Below are 14,831 nucleotides of genomic sequence, written 5' to 3'. Positions count from 1 at the left end.
TATTTGTCAGGTGTGGGGCTGATGGTTAGAGTCTTAGTCAGGACCTGAGGGAATGTTAAAACCGTGGATGTTTAGGTGGTGTTGGTTGGCTTCACATCAGAGCCCGGAGAACACTGGTGAGTTGGCCAGAGATCAATATTGTATGGAAATAATGACAGCTGGGTGGTTGATACTGCGGCTGAGGAGCCTAAAGGAGAGGTATGCATTAATTGCAATGATACGCTTGAATTAACCAATAAGGAATGAGGATTTGCACAAGTTATTGAAATTATAATTTAACCTTTTGATGAACCTTCAAAGATTCAACTAAGGGCCATGCATGCAAAATTCTGAGATTAAATGTTGGGTTACCCAATGGTTGGAAGCAGCAGACTATGAAGTAATGAAATTACTTATCAAAATAAATCTCTGTGAAAAGCATGCTCATGACATCAATTGCATGCTGCATGGCATATGAAGTCACTAATTATGCACAATAACCTCCATGAGTGTGTGTAACATACACAGAACTATACTACAATATATTGTACATCAGTGTATTATGCAGACTGTTTAACTCCACCCCTCCCCTTTACCTCCCACCTTCAGAGAAGTACTAATTTCTCTTCATAACTCATTACAGTTGCACAGCTTTAAGTTTCATAACTTAGGCTATGTCCACACTATGTCGGATAATTTTGAAAACAAAGCTTTTTCTCTTCAAACAACAGGAATTCTGCAGATGCTGGAAATTCAAGCAACATACATCAAAGTTGCTGGTGAACGCAGCAGGCCAAGCAGCATCTATAGGAAGAGGCGCAGTCGACGTTTCAGGCCGAGACCCTTCGTCAGGACTAACTGAAGGAAGAGTGAGTAAGGGATTTGAAAGCTGGAGGGGGAGGGGGAGATCCAAAATGATAGGAGAAGACAGGAGGGGGAGGGGGAGATCCAAAATGATAGGAGAAGACAGGAGGGGGAGGGATAGAGCCGAGGGCTGGACAGGTGATAGGCAAAAGGGGATACGAGAGGATCATGGGACAGGAGGTCCGGGAAGAAAGACGGGGGGGGGGGTGACCCAGAGGATGGGCAAGAGGTATATTCAGAGGGACAGAGGGAGAAAAAGGAGAGTGAGAGAAAGAATGTGTGCATAAAAATGAGTAACAGATGGGGTACGAGGGGGAGGTGGGGCCTTAGCGGAAGTTAGAGAAGTCAATGTTCATGCCATCAGGTTGGAGGCTACCCAGACGGAATATAAGGTGTTGTTCCTCCAACCTGAGTGTGGCTTCATCTTTACAGTAGAGGAGGCCGTGGATAGACATGTCAGAATGGGAATGGGATGTGGAATTAAAATGTGTGGCCACTGGGAGATCCTGCTTTCTCTGGCGGACAGAGCGTAGATGTTCAGCAAAGCAGTCTCCCAGTCTGCGTCGGGTCTCACCAATATATAAAAGGCCACATCGGGAGCACCGGACGCAGTATATCACCCCAGTCGACTCACAGGTGAAGTGATGCCTCACCTGGAAGGACTGTTTGGGGCCCTGAATGGTGGTAAGGGAGGAAGTGTAAGGGCATGTGTAGCACTTGTTCCACTTACACGGATAAGTGCCAGGAGGGAGATCAGTGGGGAGGGATGGGGGGGACGAATGGACAAGGGAGTTGTGCAGGGAGCGATCCCTGCGGAATGCAGGGGGGGGGAGGGAAAGATGTGCTTAGTGGTGGGGGCCTCTGTCCACATTGAAGCAACGTTTTCATCCACTGAAAACAGAGCTTTTCTAAAACACTCTCCAGAGTGTGTAAATTTGAAAACGAATGTTGCGCGTTGTAGCGTGGATGGGGTAAGCTGAGATATTTAAAAACGCTGTCATAACAACACAACAATGCTTTTTCTGCTTCTGCTTGGTACTGCGGGGCAGCTGTTATAACGCGCAGTCAGTGTGAACGGCCTGAGAGTTAAATTGTAAAGTGAGCTTTTTTGACTAGATCCCTTAAATTGATTTGATTGAGTCTATCTTTAAAAATATTAATGTCAGAACTACTGCGCAGGTCTGGCAGCAGAAGATTCCACTCTCTTGTTGATCTTGGGTTGAGAACGGCTTCATGCATGTGTTGTTTACTTTATTGTCTACGTTAATAGCTTGTTTGGAGTTAAACATCCCCACGTTCTCCACTGCTTTGCCGACTCTGTAGTCGTTCGTAACTTGCAGAAACAGCTTGACTTCATTGTCTGTCTAAACAAGGAAGTCCGGTCTGCTTTTTCCAGCGGAGGTTTTCTTTGTGTTCCTCGAAGACATTGTTGAAAACTTTCTTTCGCTGTTGTTGTTGTTTTTGACCAATGGAAATAGCACAACGCCGCTGTGGAAACGTAAATTATACCATTTCCTCTTCGCTTGTTTTCTGTAGATGTGTCTGTGCAGGCCCAGTAGGAGTAGATTCGCCCAAATATCCGTTTTAATGTGGACAGAGATATTTTGAAAAACGCATAGTGTGGACGCCTGTCATTTTTACTCGAAACCGGCGTTTTCAAAATTATCTGGTCTAGTGTGAACGTAGCCTCAGTATTAGACTCCACGTGACAAAACACATAGAGTTCCAGTCTGGGGAAAGACCAGACCACTTCAAAAGGCTGCAGGTGAAAAAATGAATATCGTGATCAATACATAGACTATTCAGGTATATATTAATTTTGGATAACAGCTGTAACAAATATAGACACATGAGGTGGGGAAGTGTTTAGTGGGAATAGGTAGTTAACATAAGATGCCAAGGAATAGGAAAGTTATCTCACAACAAACTCATAAGGATTATTTGTTCTGAAAGGCAGGGACATTTATCCCCCAATGATATCACTTAGAGTGCAATGGAATTTTAATTTTTGAATTGGGAGATTGTAGGTGCTAATTCCTAATTCCAAACCATGGGGAGAATAGCTGAGCAGGAAGAAGCAGCTAAGGCCATTTCAACAACTTAAAAGCTTTCTGGAATTCCCATGGGCTTGAAGGAAGAATTTTTTTTTTCCTGACCTAGTTAAGGAATTCTGCTGCCCAAGTCTTGCTGTTCCCTGTAGCATTAACATTAGTGTCAATGTCTCATCTCTGGCTCTAGTACTTTTTCCACAGGAATTACTTTATAATGTCCCACGTGATTTTTCACTTCCTGCCCTGTTATCACTTGGGTTGCCTTTGGTCAGTAGATTGTTTTACTCGATTCAAAGTTAGCATCTCAAGTACCCTCAGTAAAGTAGCGACCTAATCAAAGACTCTGCCCACTTTGGACATTTCACTCCCCAATCACATCAGGCAGAAATTACAAAAGCCTGAAAAACTCATACCACCAGGCTAAAGGATAACTTCAATTCTGCTGTTCTCAGACTCTTGAACAGACTTCTTGCATGATAAGACGGATTCCTCACCTCACAATCTACCTTGTTACGTTCTTGCATTTTATTATTTATCTTTACTTTCTTTGTAGCTGTTACAGTATATTCTGTATGTTATTGTTTTATCTTTTTCTACCTCAATGCACTGTATGTTGGTACATGTGACAATAATAAACCAATACAGTGTATTGGACCAGGTGGTGCTCTATCCAACCTGTGGACTACCAATGCCCTGTACACTAACCCTGTGGCTGCACGTGCCTGGTAGATCTGCAATTCTTCCTTAAGGCTGTGAGCTGCAAGTAGCAACCAGCCTTTCAGTGGATCCTGAATCCCATCCTAGCCCATCTCAGACCTGATGGCCTTCAGGATGATGCCGCTGTTTAAATTTAAAGATAATTAAAATAATTTCAAACAGTTTAAGTAATTCAAACAATCATTTCAGTTGAAAACTGAATTAATAAATATAATGTGAAATAAAGAAACAAATCGAACTTAAGTTGAACTTATTTTTTCAATGAATCTTATCTGAATAACCTTAATCCTTGTATGCCAGGCATTCCTAGTGCGTAGAGCTGAAGGGTCAGATTCAGTGTGCACTTGACCATCAGCTCAGCCTGTTTCAGAGCTGTCGCTGGCTCAAGTGTTGAGTCCAGCGGGCAGAGCGGGAGGTTCAGTCCACTGGCATCAGAACTCTGTCATAGTGGAATAGCTCTTTAGTGTCTCTACTTACTCTACCAAGGAGAATGCATTAAATGTTTTTTTTTGTGTGCGTCTGCACATCATTCATTTTCTGGAGCAGTGGGTATGCCATTGCTGTATACTACAAACCAGTACAAATCACGGTGGTCTGGCTGAGGAAACTGGCTTCAGTACTCCCATCTGTACAACACAGCTACATAAGAATTTAAACAAAAAAAATATTATTTTATCACACGTCTGAGACTTGCTGAAACTGATTCCCATCCTTGTACATATTATTCATGTATTGTATTTCAGAAATCACCATTTGGCACAGAAATATGACTTCACTAATGGTAGTATGTAGAAAAGCCACACAAGTAGTCTGACAATATTTTAAAAAATACTTAAACAGCTTTCTGAAGCTTTTTTTTTAAAACTTCAATCTCAAAAATCAATTGGGATTGAGTTTCCGAATGAGTTTATAATAACGTCTAATCATGCAATGAAACCTTGATATGTCTGGTGTGACTAATGACATGGATTTAAATCTTGTGTGGCTGCCAACAACAAACATTTAACTGACCTTCTCAAGTTCTTACTTAGCACTCCAATCTGACCTTTAGCTACTCCACAAGGAAAAACTGGACCAGGTATTTTGGTTTATTAAACAGCAAGATAACGGTGCTTAAGTGTAGAACATGTTGAATAAACAACCTACATTTTAATAGAGGATTGTGAAAGATATGGGATGGACATACCAATTTGAATCTTGGGAAAATAAAATAAAATTTGGGTTAGAAAGTTAACTCACGTTTAATGTTTTTCTAGTATTAAAAAAATCAGCATAAACATCATGCTGTGATTCAAGTGAAGTGAATTGTTCAGGTCACAATATTGAAGCAAATCCAAGGTATTTGAAAGTCAATAAATAAATATGAATTAGGATTCTTGGATTTAATGTGGAAATTGTACTTAGTAACTGCTACAATCAATTTAATACCATATCAAGTTATCAAGTGACAACATATACGAATGCAACATTTATTTAGAAGGAACCTAAACTGCATTCAGGGATATCCTTGGTTTGTTGTTTTAAGCCCATAACAGTTTCTTTTAAGCCAATTTTTGGCTGTGGTGACTGCTTGGTTGCTTTTAAAAATAATGCACTCTTTTGCAAATGTAGATGGTCTCTCCTCTCGAATATACAACATGGGAGATTGTTCATAGTGTTGGGACATTAGAAGAAGGAACAGCAGATTAGAAAAATGAACATTTTTTTAATTGTTGAGATGAGGAATGGAATAGCAGACAACACAGAAGGTGTTGCTTCCAGTAAACCAAGGTATTTCCCGCCTGTGCTGCATCGTGTGCCACAGTCAAGCAAAAAGCTGCAACAGCAACCTCAAAGTTCACAGTAAATTTAATATCATAAACTTATTATTATAAATTGATTTCAATTCTGACACCAAGCCATATTGTACTGTCCCTGGCTCTGAAGGCTGGTGTGGAGTTACTTCCGTACAAACAGCCTACCAGTACTAAAACTCCCATCAATCATTAGAATTTGCACTCTGGCATTAACGGGTGGAAGTTTTCACTTTCCCTTCATTTATATAGGCATATATTTTCTGATTACTCTGGATCTCGTTAAACGCTCAAACAACACTTAAAGCACTGATCGGCCTATTTACTTTACCAATGCTTAATGAACTCTGAGGTATACAACTGATGAGACAAAATGCTGGATGATAATCTATATTCTGCTCTATCCAGGGGCTGCCCAGTGACCAAAGGTTAGCATTAATAGCGAATGTTAAGAAATCAAAGTAATTCAGATTTTACAGTCAAAGTCAGAAGTTTACATACACCCTAGCCAAATACATTTAAACTCAGTTTTTCACAGTTCCTGACATTTAATCCTAGAAAACATTCCCTGTCAAGTCAGTTAGGATTACTATTTATTTTAAGAATGTGAAATATCAGAATAATAGTAGAGAGAATGTTTTATTTCAGCTTTTATTTCTTTCCTCACATTCCCAGTGGGTTAGAAGTTTACAGACACTTTGTTAGTATTTGGTAGCATTGCCTTTAAATTGTTTAACTTGGGTCAAGTGTTTTGGGTAGCCTTCCACAAGCTTCTCACAATAAGTTGCTGGAATTTTGTTCCATTCCTCCAGACAGAACTGGTGTAACTGAGTCAGGTTTGTAGGCCTCCTTGCTCACACACACTTTTTCAGTTCAGCCCACAATTATTATTATTATTTTTTTTTTTAAATCGGATTGAGGTCAGGGTTTTGTGATGGCCACTCCAATACCTTGACTTTGTTGTCCTTAAGCAATTTTGCCACAACTTTGGAGGTATGCTTGGGGTCATTCTCCATTTGAAAGACCCATTTACGACTGAGCTTTAACTTCCTGGCTGATGTCTTGAGATGTTGCTTCAATATATCCACATAATTTTCCTTCCTCATGATGCCATCTATTTTCTGAAGTGCACCAGTCCCTCCAGCAGCAAAGCACCCTCACAACATGATGCTGCCACCCCCACGCTTCACGGTTGGGATAGTGTTCTTCAGCTTGCAAGCCTCACCCTTTTTCCTCCAAACATAACAATGGTCATTATGGCCAAACAGTTCAACTTTTGTTTCATCAGACCAGAGGACATTTCTCAAGATCTTTGTCCCCATGTGCACTTGGAAACTGTAGTCTTGTTTTTTTTTTAATGGCAGTTTTGGAGCAGTGGCTTCTTCCTTGCTGAGCAGCCTTTCAGATTATGTCGATATGGGACTTGTTTTACTGCGGATTTAGATATTTGTCTACCTGTTTCCTCCAGAATCTTCACAAGGTCCTTTGCTGTTGTTCTGGGATTGATTTGCACTTTTTGCGCCAAAGTACGTTCATCTCTAGGAGACAGAGTGCATCTCCTTCCTGAGTGGTATGACGGTTGCGTGGTCCCATGGTGTCTATACTTGTGTACTATTGTTTGTACAGATGAATGTGGTACCTTCAGGCATTTGGAAATTGCTCCCAAGGATGAACCAGACTTGTGGAGGTCCACAATTTTTTTTCTGACATCTTGGCTGATTTCTTTTGATTTTGTTTGTAAACTTCTGACCCACTGGAATTGTGATATAGTTAATTAAAAGTGAAACAATCTGTCTATAAACAATTGTTGGAAAACTTATTCGTGTCATGCACAAAGTAGTCATCCACAACGTGTTGCCAAAACTATAGTTTGCTAATATGAAAACTATGGAGTGGTTAAACAATGAGTTTTAATGACTTCAACCTAAGTGTATTAAACTTCTGACTTCCACTGTATATTCCTTTGTCAATACAACCACCAGTCTTAAAATCCCAGTTTGATAGAAAAAGCACTGAAATGGAACAATTCAATTCTAATAATTATAAATTGTTCTTCTATTACATGACTTTCAAACTGATAGAAATTTACTTTAGAAATGCTTTAACACAGAAATCAACTGGATTGTATTCCTGCTCCATGGCAATAAAAGCCTTGTCCACATTCTAACCAATTGCATTTTCTGATGCAATATACCTGTTAACAATCTGCAATCCGTTGAGGGCCAGTTCAGTGGCATACAGGTCTGGTGACCCGAGTAAAATACAAGAGGACCATGTACAAAGCTCCGGAAAGCCACCTCACACATGAAGGTGCAGTTCCAGACCAAACTTGAATCACTGAAGGATGCTTGATAACGGTAAAGGTCATTAATGCTATCACCTCCTACAAAGTGAAACCAAGTGACATAGGCGACAAGGTTTTGCTCCCAGATGAGTTCAGTGCCTTTCATACTTGCCTTGACTATCAAAACAGGGAGGCACCTTCATGATCTCCCACAGCCCATGATGACCCTGTGATTTTAGTCTCGGAAGCCACCATGAAAGCACCCTTCAGGAAGGTGTACCGAAGGAAAGCATCTGGCCCAGAACGGGTACTTGACCAAATAGTAAAGACCTACATTGATCAATTGGCTGGAGTGTTCACTGATACCTTCAACCTCTCGCTTCAGCAGTCTGAGGTACCCACCTACTTCAAGCAGGCTTCAATTATACCAGTGCCTAAGGAGAATATGGCAATGTGCCTCAAAGACTATCATCCAGTAGCACTTTTACTGACTGTGATGAAATGCTTTGAGAGTTTGATGATGAAACATTATCAACTCCTGTCCGAGAAGTGACTTGGATCCACTCCAATTTGCTTACTGTCACAATAGTTCAACAGCAGATGCCATTTTACTGGCTCTTCACTCAACCATGGAGCATCTGGATAGTAAAATTGCATTGACTACAGCTAAGCATTCAATACTATCATCCCCTCAAAACTAATCAATAAGCTACAAAACTTATCCCTCAATAATTCCTTTGTAAATGAATCCTCGATTTCCTCACTTGCAGACCCTAGTCAGTTCGGATTGGCAATACCATCACCTCCACAATCTCCATCAGCGCAAGTGTACCAAGAGACTGTGTGCTTAGCCTCCTGCTCTGCTCGCTTTAAACTTATGAGTGTGTGGCTAAACACAGCTGTAATGCCATAATTCAAGTTTGCTGATGACACCACTATGGTAGGCTGAATCAAAGGTGGTGATGAGTCAGCATGTAGGAGGGAGATTAAAAATCTGGCTGAGTGGTGTCATAACAACGACCTCTTACTCCATGTCAGCAAGACCACAGATTGGACTGTTGACTTTAGGAGGAGGAAACCAGAGGTCCATGAGCTAGTTCTCATCAGAGGTGAAGAGGGTCAACAACTTTAATTTCCTCAGTGTTATTATTTCAGAGGAGCCTGTCCTGCACCCAGCACACAAGTGCAATTACCAAGGAAGCATGGCAGTGCCTCCACTTCCTTCAGCATGACATCTAAAACTTTGACAAGCTTCTGTAGATGCGTAGTGGAGAGTATATTGACTGGCTGCATCACAGCCTGATGTGAAAACACAGATACTCATTAATGGAAAATCCCACAAAAATTAGTGGGTATGGGCCAATTCATCACAGGTAAAGCACATCTGCATGAAACAGTGTCGCAGGAAAGCAGCATACATCATCAGGGATCCCCATCACTCAGGCCATGCTCCCTTCTTGCTGCTGCCATCAAGAAGGTGGTACAGGAGCCTCAGGACTCACAGCACCACGTTCAGAAACAGTTAATACCCCTCATCAGGCTCTTGAACTGAAGGGGATAATTTCACTCAACTTCACTTGTCCCATTGTTGCCCCACAACCAATGGACTCACTTTCAATAACTCTTCATCTCATGTTCACGATACTGTATTTATTGCTTATTTATTTTCTTTCTGTATTTGCACTGTTTGTTGCCTTTTGCACACTGGTTGAACACCCAAGTTGATGCTGTCTATCATTGATTCTATTATGGATTTATTGAGTATGCCCACAAGAAAATGAATCTCAGGGTTGTATATGGTGACATATATGTGCTTTGATAATAAATTAACTTTGAATTTTGATCCATTGTCTCAAAATTGCTTCAAAATGCAACACTACAGGTACGAAAAATAAAATGGCATTTTACATCCAGAGAATGATGTAAAACAAATGCTAAATAATATCACTATATTTTTAAAGCAAATCCTCTGTAATGCTATGTCAATGACAAATTAGTGATATTATCTCAGATTCTCCTGCAGCTCATCAAGCAGTATTGTACATTTTCCCAAAGTTATACGGTGTTTCACACCTCCAGGTGGTTCTTAATAAATTGATACTGATAGTAAATATTACCGAAATAATGATGTTCGAGCCATTATAAGGGATTTAGTTAAACTTCCAACCAAAGTATGTTAACAGAGGGTGAGAGGTACTGTATATGGAATATACTATTAGAGTGGAAGTAGATTCTAGAATGTTATCCTGACTGCAGTCCAACTAAAGTCTGCTTGCTGATTAAGCAGGGTGGCTTGGGTGAAGCATTCTGGTGATCAGCATCAGAGCAGCAAAGAATCTGCTTAGATTCAGAAATGCAGTCCATACATGAGTGTATCTATCCATGGACAAGATGGTCCTGTGTATCAGACAATTAGGCATCTAAGGACTCACTACTTCGTAAAGAGCATTGCATACGTATAGAGATCATTATTGGTGCAAGATGTCAAAAAGAAATAAAATCCCTAAAAAGACCAATAAATGGAATTTAGGACTTTTAGAAATGTACCAAAACCAACATATTGGTTACATGACCAACATAAAACCAAGGTCTTTTCCTGTCCAAACATATTGCTGTGTTATAATGTTAACAAGCCTAAAAAAACTAATTGAGTATACTTTTACAACTCTTATTACTGCCTCTCAAAGACACCCATTAGTTTAAAATTTCTGAATAACTAATCTACAGACCATTAGTTCAAGAACAATTTTACATTGATTAGTACTAGACGAAGGCACAGTTTTACCATTCTTTTATACTTTGATAGAGTGATCTTTCTTTGGCATCTATTCTATACCTAGAAAATGTCATAGTATTTAATTAGGTAGATTCTAACAATTAAATTGCCCCCTTAGTATGTTCCTGAGGCACGTATATATAATTATAATTCATTATATCCATCTTGTGATTTAGCAGCAAGACAGCATACACTCAATTTGCATAGTTTCCTTGTTAAGTTTTCAATCCATTTGTAAACTTTCTTATTCAATATCTTTAAGCCCTTAAATATGTTAATCCTAACTCCTTTTTAGATAGGTTCTTGAGATGACTTGCTTCCACTCTGGTTTTGTAGGCCCTGGGGTACCTAATGAGGTCAGTGTGGGAACGCAGACTCTTCCTCTGATGGGGCAAGATATGGCTGAAAGGGCAGATGGCTGAGAAATCTGTGAAGTATCTGTTTCAGGACTCTGGTGTCAAATATGCAAGTTATCTGACCTTGCCAACAATTGACTGAGCATGACTCAGGTCTCAAGGCTGTGGATGCTGTACTGGGTAAGATAACTGATATTGGTTTGCTTACCATTCAAGTGAATTTGGAGGATTTTGAAGATGGTGTTGCCTTCATTCCTTCAGTGAAGTCTGCTGTAGGTAGTGTATGTTACAAAACTGCAAGGCAGAATCTACACAGGATTCTCCATCTTTTCCCCACCAAATCTGGGAGGGAGAATCTTCTCTGCCTCCTCCTGCCACAAGACTGATATTGAAGTGTGACTAGCTGCAGAAGGTGAAGGCCAACCACTCAGTTTATTAGTGCAGATGGCATGGAGATTCTGAAGCCCAAGCAAACCCTGGATGGCAAACAAGCTTGAAGGGGACCTAATGGATTAGGCTTGGGGGAGTAGCTGTTCTTGGCTGGCAGTGTAAACAGTGCCCTCAGAACCAACTTTAAATCCTATTGACAGATATGACAACTGGGCAAATGCCCGAATAGAATACTAGCTTATTGGGGCAGATCCTCAAATTTTAAGTTACTCCCATGATCACTCAATATTGCAACTGGAGTCCAAGCTTTGTTTTTATGCCTGGTAAAGGCATAAAATTATGTAGTACTTTTATCAAATAATTGTTAGATTGTTCATGCTGCAATAATTAGAAATATTAATAAAATTACATGCTAGAGGTTTTAAACATGTACTTTTTTATTGTTAGGAAGTATATAATGAAGGGGCCTAATATTTATTATGATTTCAGCTATGCAATAGTAAATCTCTGAAATTAAGTGGCCCAGAACTTCAGGCTGTGGGCAAAGCAAGACTTTTGTCCCAATTGTTATGCCTTTGCTTCTAATTTTTTTAAAAAGTGAAAGTATCCCCACGAATGTATGTTAAAAAAGCTTTTGGTCAGAAAAAAATGTGAGAGCTTATTGAATATCATAAGTGTAACACACGGTATGAAAAAGAAAGATGAGGGAAAAAATTAGAAGATTAGTAGTACAGGTCGAAGAGAAACAGATCTGGGACTCTTCATCAGAACATAATAATTGATTAAAAGTTTCTAAATTTGCGCAACAATTTAACATTTTGTAAATGTTACAAACCTGGCTTGCACACTGGTTTGACAAATATTTAGCAAAAGTCAAATTAAAATATGAAGCTAAATTTGGGACAATCAGAAAAGATAAATAAACTTAATGAAAATATTGGAATATCTTACGTTTTATTTGTTGAAAAAATGCCAGAACATTAAATGTTCTTGCAAATTAAGTTACTTCTCCAACATTTAACAAAAAATCTACAGATATGAAAATTGCTTTATTCAACTACTGAACATTTTCAATGCAGAGGAATCTCTGTACTGAAAATGATGATTAATTTGATCACAGAATTTCTCCCTGAGAGCAGGAAAACTCCCCATTTGTTGAAAAAGTACTGAATTAAAATTGGCATAGTATAGAGGATGTAGATTATCCAAAATAAACAGCTATTTATAATGTATTTACTGAACTTTTATCTTTATCCATAAGAAGTCTAATGTTAGAGAAAAATGTTTAGTTCAAGCTTTACTAATGGCAGCATTAGCAGCTGCTTGGCATGCTAATTCTGATTAGGAATTCCTACTTCCAGCATTGTTTATTTCCAATGTTGAATTTACAAAACTATTGGGAACTTGTATCTTCTCTTGCTCCTGAAGCAGACTGCCCTCAAAGTAAAGTGAGTCAGAAAATGAAGGTAATGACAACCAGTCAAGTAATATAGGTTTCCAATCCACACATCCAAGTTTCAATTGAGAAAACATGAGAATCTAGCACATTTATCATCTATAAATCGGCTGATACATACAACATAATGACCGAGTTTTTTCATGCAGCCCCCATGTTGCATGCATGAATGAAAATAAATAAACTCCATTATTTTAAACTGAGTACAAGTATTTGATCCTCCTAATAACTGGATGTCTTCATTAGCACTATTTAGTTACACACACAAAATACTGTACAAGCATAATTTTGAATGAAACTCAGTTATTACACAAAATGCTCCATTGTATTATACTTAAGGCATGTTTAAAGTTTTCCAATGAAACAAAATGATTTCTCCATAAAAGACACATTTGAATGAGTTTTAGCTAAAGGCAAAGTATAACTAATATCACCCACTCCACAATTCCTAGTGACTAAATTCCTTTCCTGTGGTAAGGAAACAATTATGTTCAGAGGACAAAAGGAAAATTTCAAGCTGATTTTGCAAGTACTCCATGCAGTCTTTAATACACGAAGTGCACTCCCAGAAAAGGTGAAGTTTTTGGCATAACTTCAAGCAAAGTTGTATGTGATATATAACTGTCTTCCATCGTTACATCTATTAACTTGGAAAAAGTACATTTTAATCAACTTGAATATACCTTTCCACAGTCCAAATAAAAAGCTTGCAGGTACTTATTCTAATGCAAAATATTTAATATGCAATATTTAATTTACAATTTATTGGATTTATATTTACATAACAAAATTTGATTGTACATTAAATAATATTTTGACACACGGATTATTTAATGCAGTGCTCATTTATTACAGAACAGCACATTCTGTTCACTGAACTGTTAAAACTCTTGCCTTAATGTATTATCATATGGAAAAAAGTCACTCAGAACTCTTTAATCAAGTTTGTAGGTATAATAAAATGTGATCCTCTCAACATTAGAACAATGCACTTAAATTTAGCCTGATTATTTATTGCAGTCTAATAGTTATTGCAGAACATATATCGGTTCACGGTTATGTTCAAAACTCCTGCAATAACTATCAGTTTCAACTGCGTCATATAGGACGATCGACCTTGCTTGTATCATAGGACACTTTTTAACCAAACAAAATAAGCCTGCTATTTTTAGTTATGTTTGAAGTAGCATTTTATTGCTCGGACTCTTTAGTGTACAATGTCTAGCCTTTTCTCAAGACAGAGAGTCTCCTAACCAGGATTACAGTAGGAAATGATACCTAGAATCACAGCTCCTCTACGCATATTACCTATATGAAATCAAATACACATGCTCTATGTCCTGATGTACTTAAATAAACATTTTGTAAATAGATTCTTTGGCAAAGTATGTTTGCAAAGCATGCATATTCTTCAGTTCTCTCCACATCTGTTATCTGAGTTACAGGAATATGATGATACTTGCTGTCTCTCCCCGGCACAGTTTACCTGACACCGGCACACAATGTCAGCATCGGTCGCAAGCAGATCGACGACCTTCCCCTTCCCTTCGTCACCCCACTGCGCACCGAGGACCACCGTCACTTTGTTTTCTCCATTTCGGGCCCGCTTGCAACCCGTGTAACTTCTGTGGTCGCTGCCCCGACGGCTCGACTCGCTCATGCTGCTCTCCGGGCCAGTGCGACGCGCGCACTGCCCGCCGCTGCTCCCCGGGCGCCGGGGCCGGGCACGCGTCACCGTCACCGCCACCGCCACGCACGTGGCCATGGGGCCTCGCCCCTCCTCTCACGCCCGCGCCCTGACATCACTGTAGGAAACCCAGGTGTCTGAAATTCACGTGCCGTCCGCTCGCCGCGAACCGTCGTTAAAATTGAGGATTTCATACCCGAGCCACGGCAGGTTTATAGTTATATGCACAGGTATATATATGAGCAGGTGCCGTGAAAAACATGAAGTCCCGATGAAGAGTCCCAAGGTGGCGGTAATGCACCATTAAGCTGGATGCCAACCGCCGTAGAACAAGATACAGAAGAGTCCCAATCGCAAATGTCGCCCGAGTTTCTCCAGCTCTTCCCTGTGTTGCCTCAGATTTCCAGCATCTAATTCAGACACCATTTTATGAATCTGTGGTGTCGCAGGTGTGGAACCAGTGAAGATCAATGAAAGA

General features: G+C 39.7%; 1 protein-coding gene across 2 annotated transcripts in view; it reads right to left on the bottom strand.

Annotated features, from left to right (window-relative positions):
• adss1 (adenylosuccinate synthase 1) overlaps positions 1 to 14,428 on the bottom strand; it is a 51,141-nt gene extending 36,713 nt beyond the window's left edge. The window contains exon 1 of one of the 2 annotated variants that reach the window (XM_063048142.1): positions 14,153 to 14,428. In XM_063048142.1, coding sequence (XP_062904212.1) covers positions 14,153 to 14,326 — 174 coding nt within the window. In that variant the 5' untranslated portion in view covers positions 14,327 to 14,428. The remainder of the gene's footprint in view (positions 1 to 14,152) is intronic. The other variant, XM_063048151.1, reaches the window with a different exon arrangement.
• Positions 14,429 to 14,831: the final 403 nt, after the last annotated feature.

The sequence above is a fragment of the Mobula hypostoma genome, chromosome 1 (assembly GCF_963921235.1).
Source record: "Mobula hypostoma chromosome 1, sMobHyp1.1, whole genome shotgun sequence".
NCBI lineage: Eukaryota > Metazoa > Chordata > Chondrichthyes > Myliobatiformes > Myliobatidae > Mobula > Mobula hypostoma.
The sequence above is the reverse complement of the archived record's forward strand: the minus strand, read 5'-3'. Positions and strand labels throughout refer to the sequence as shown.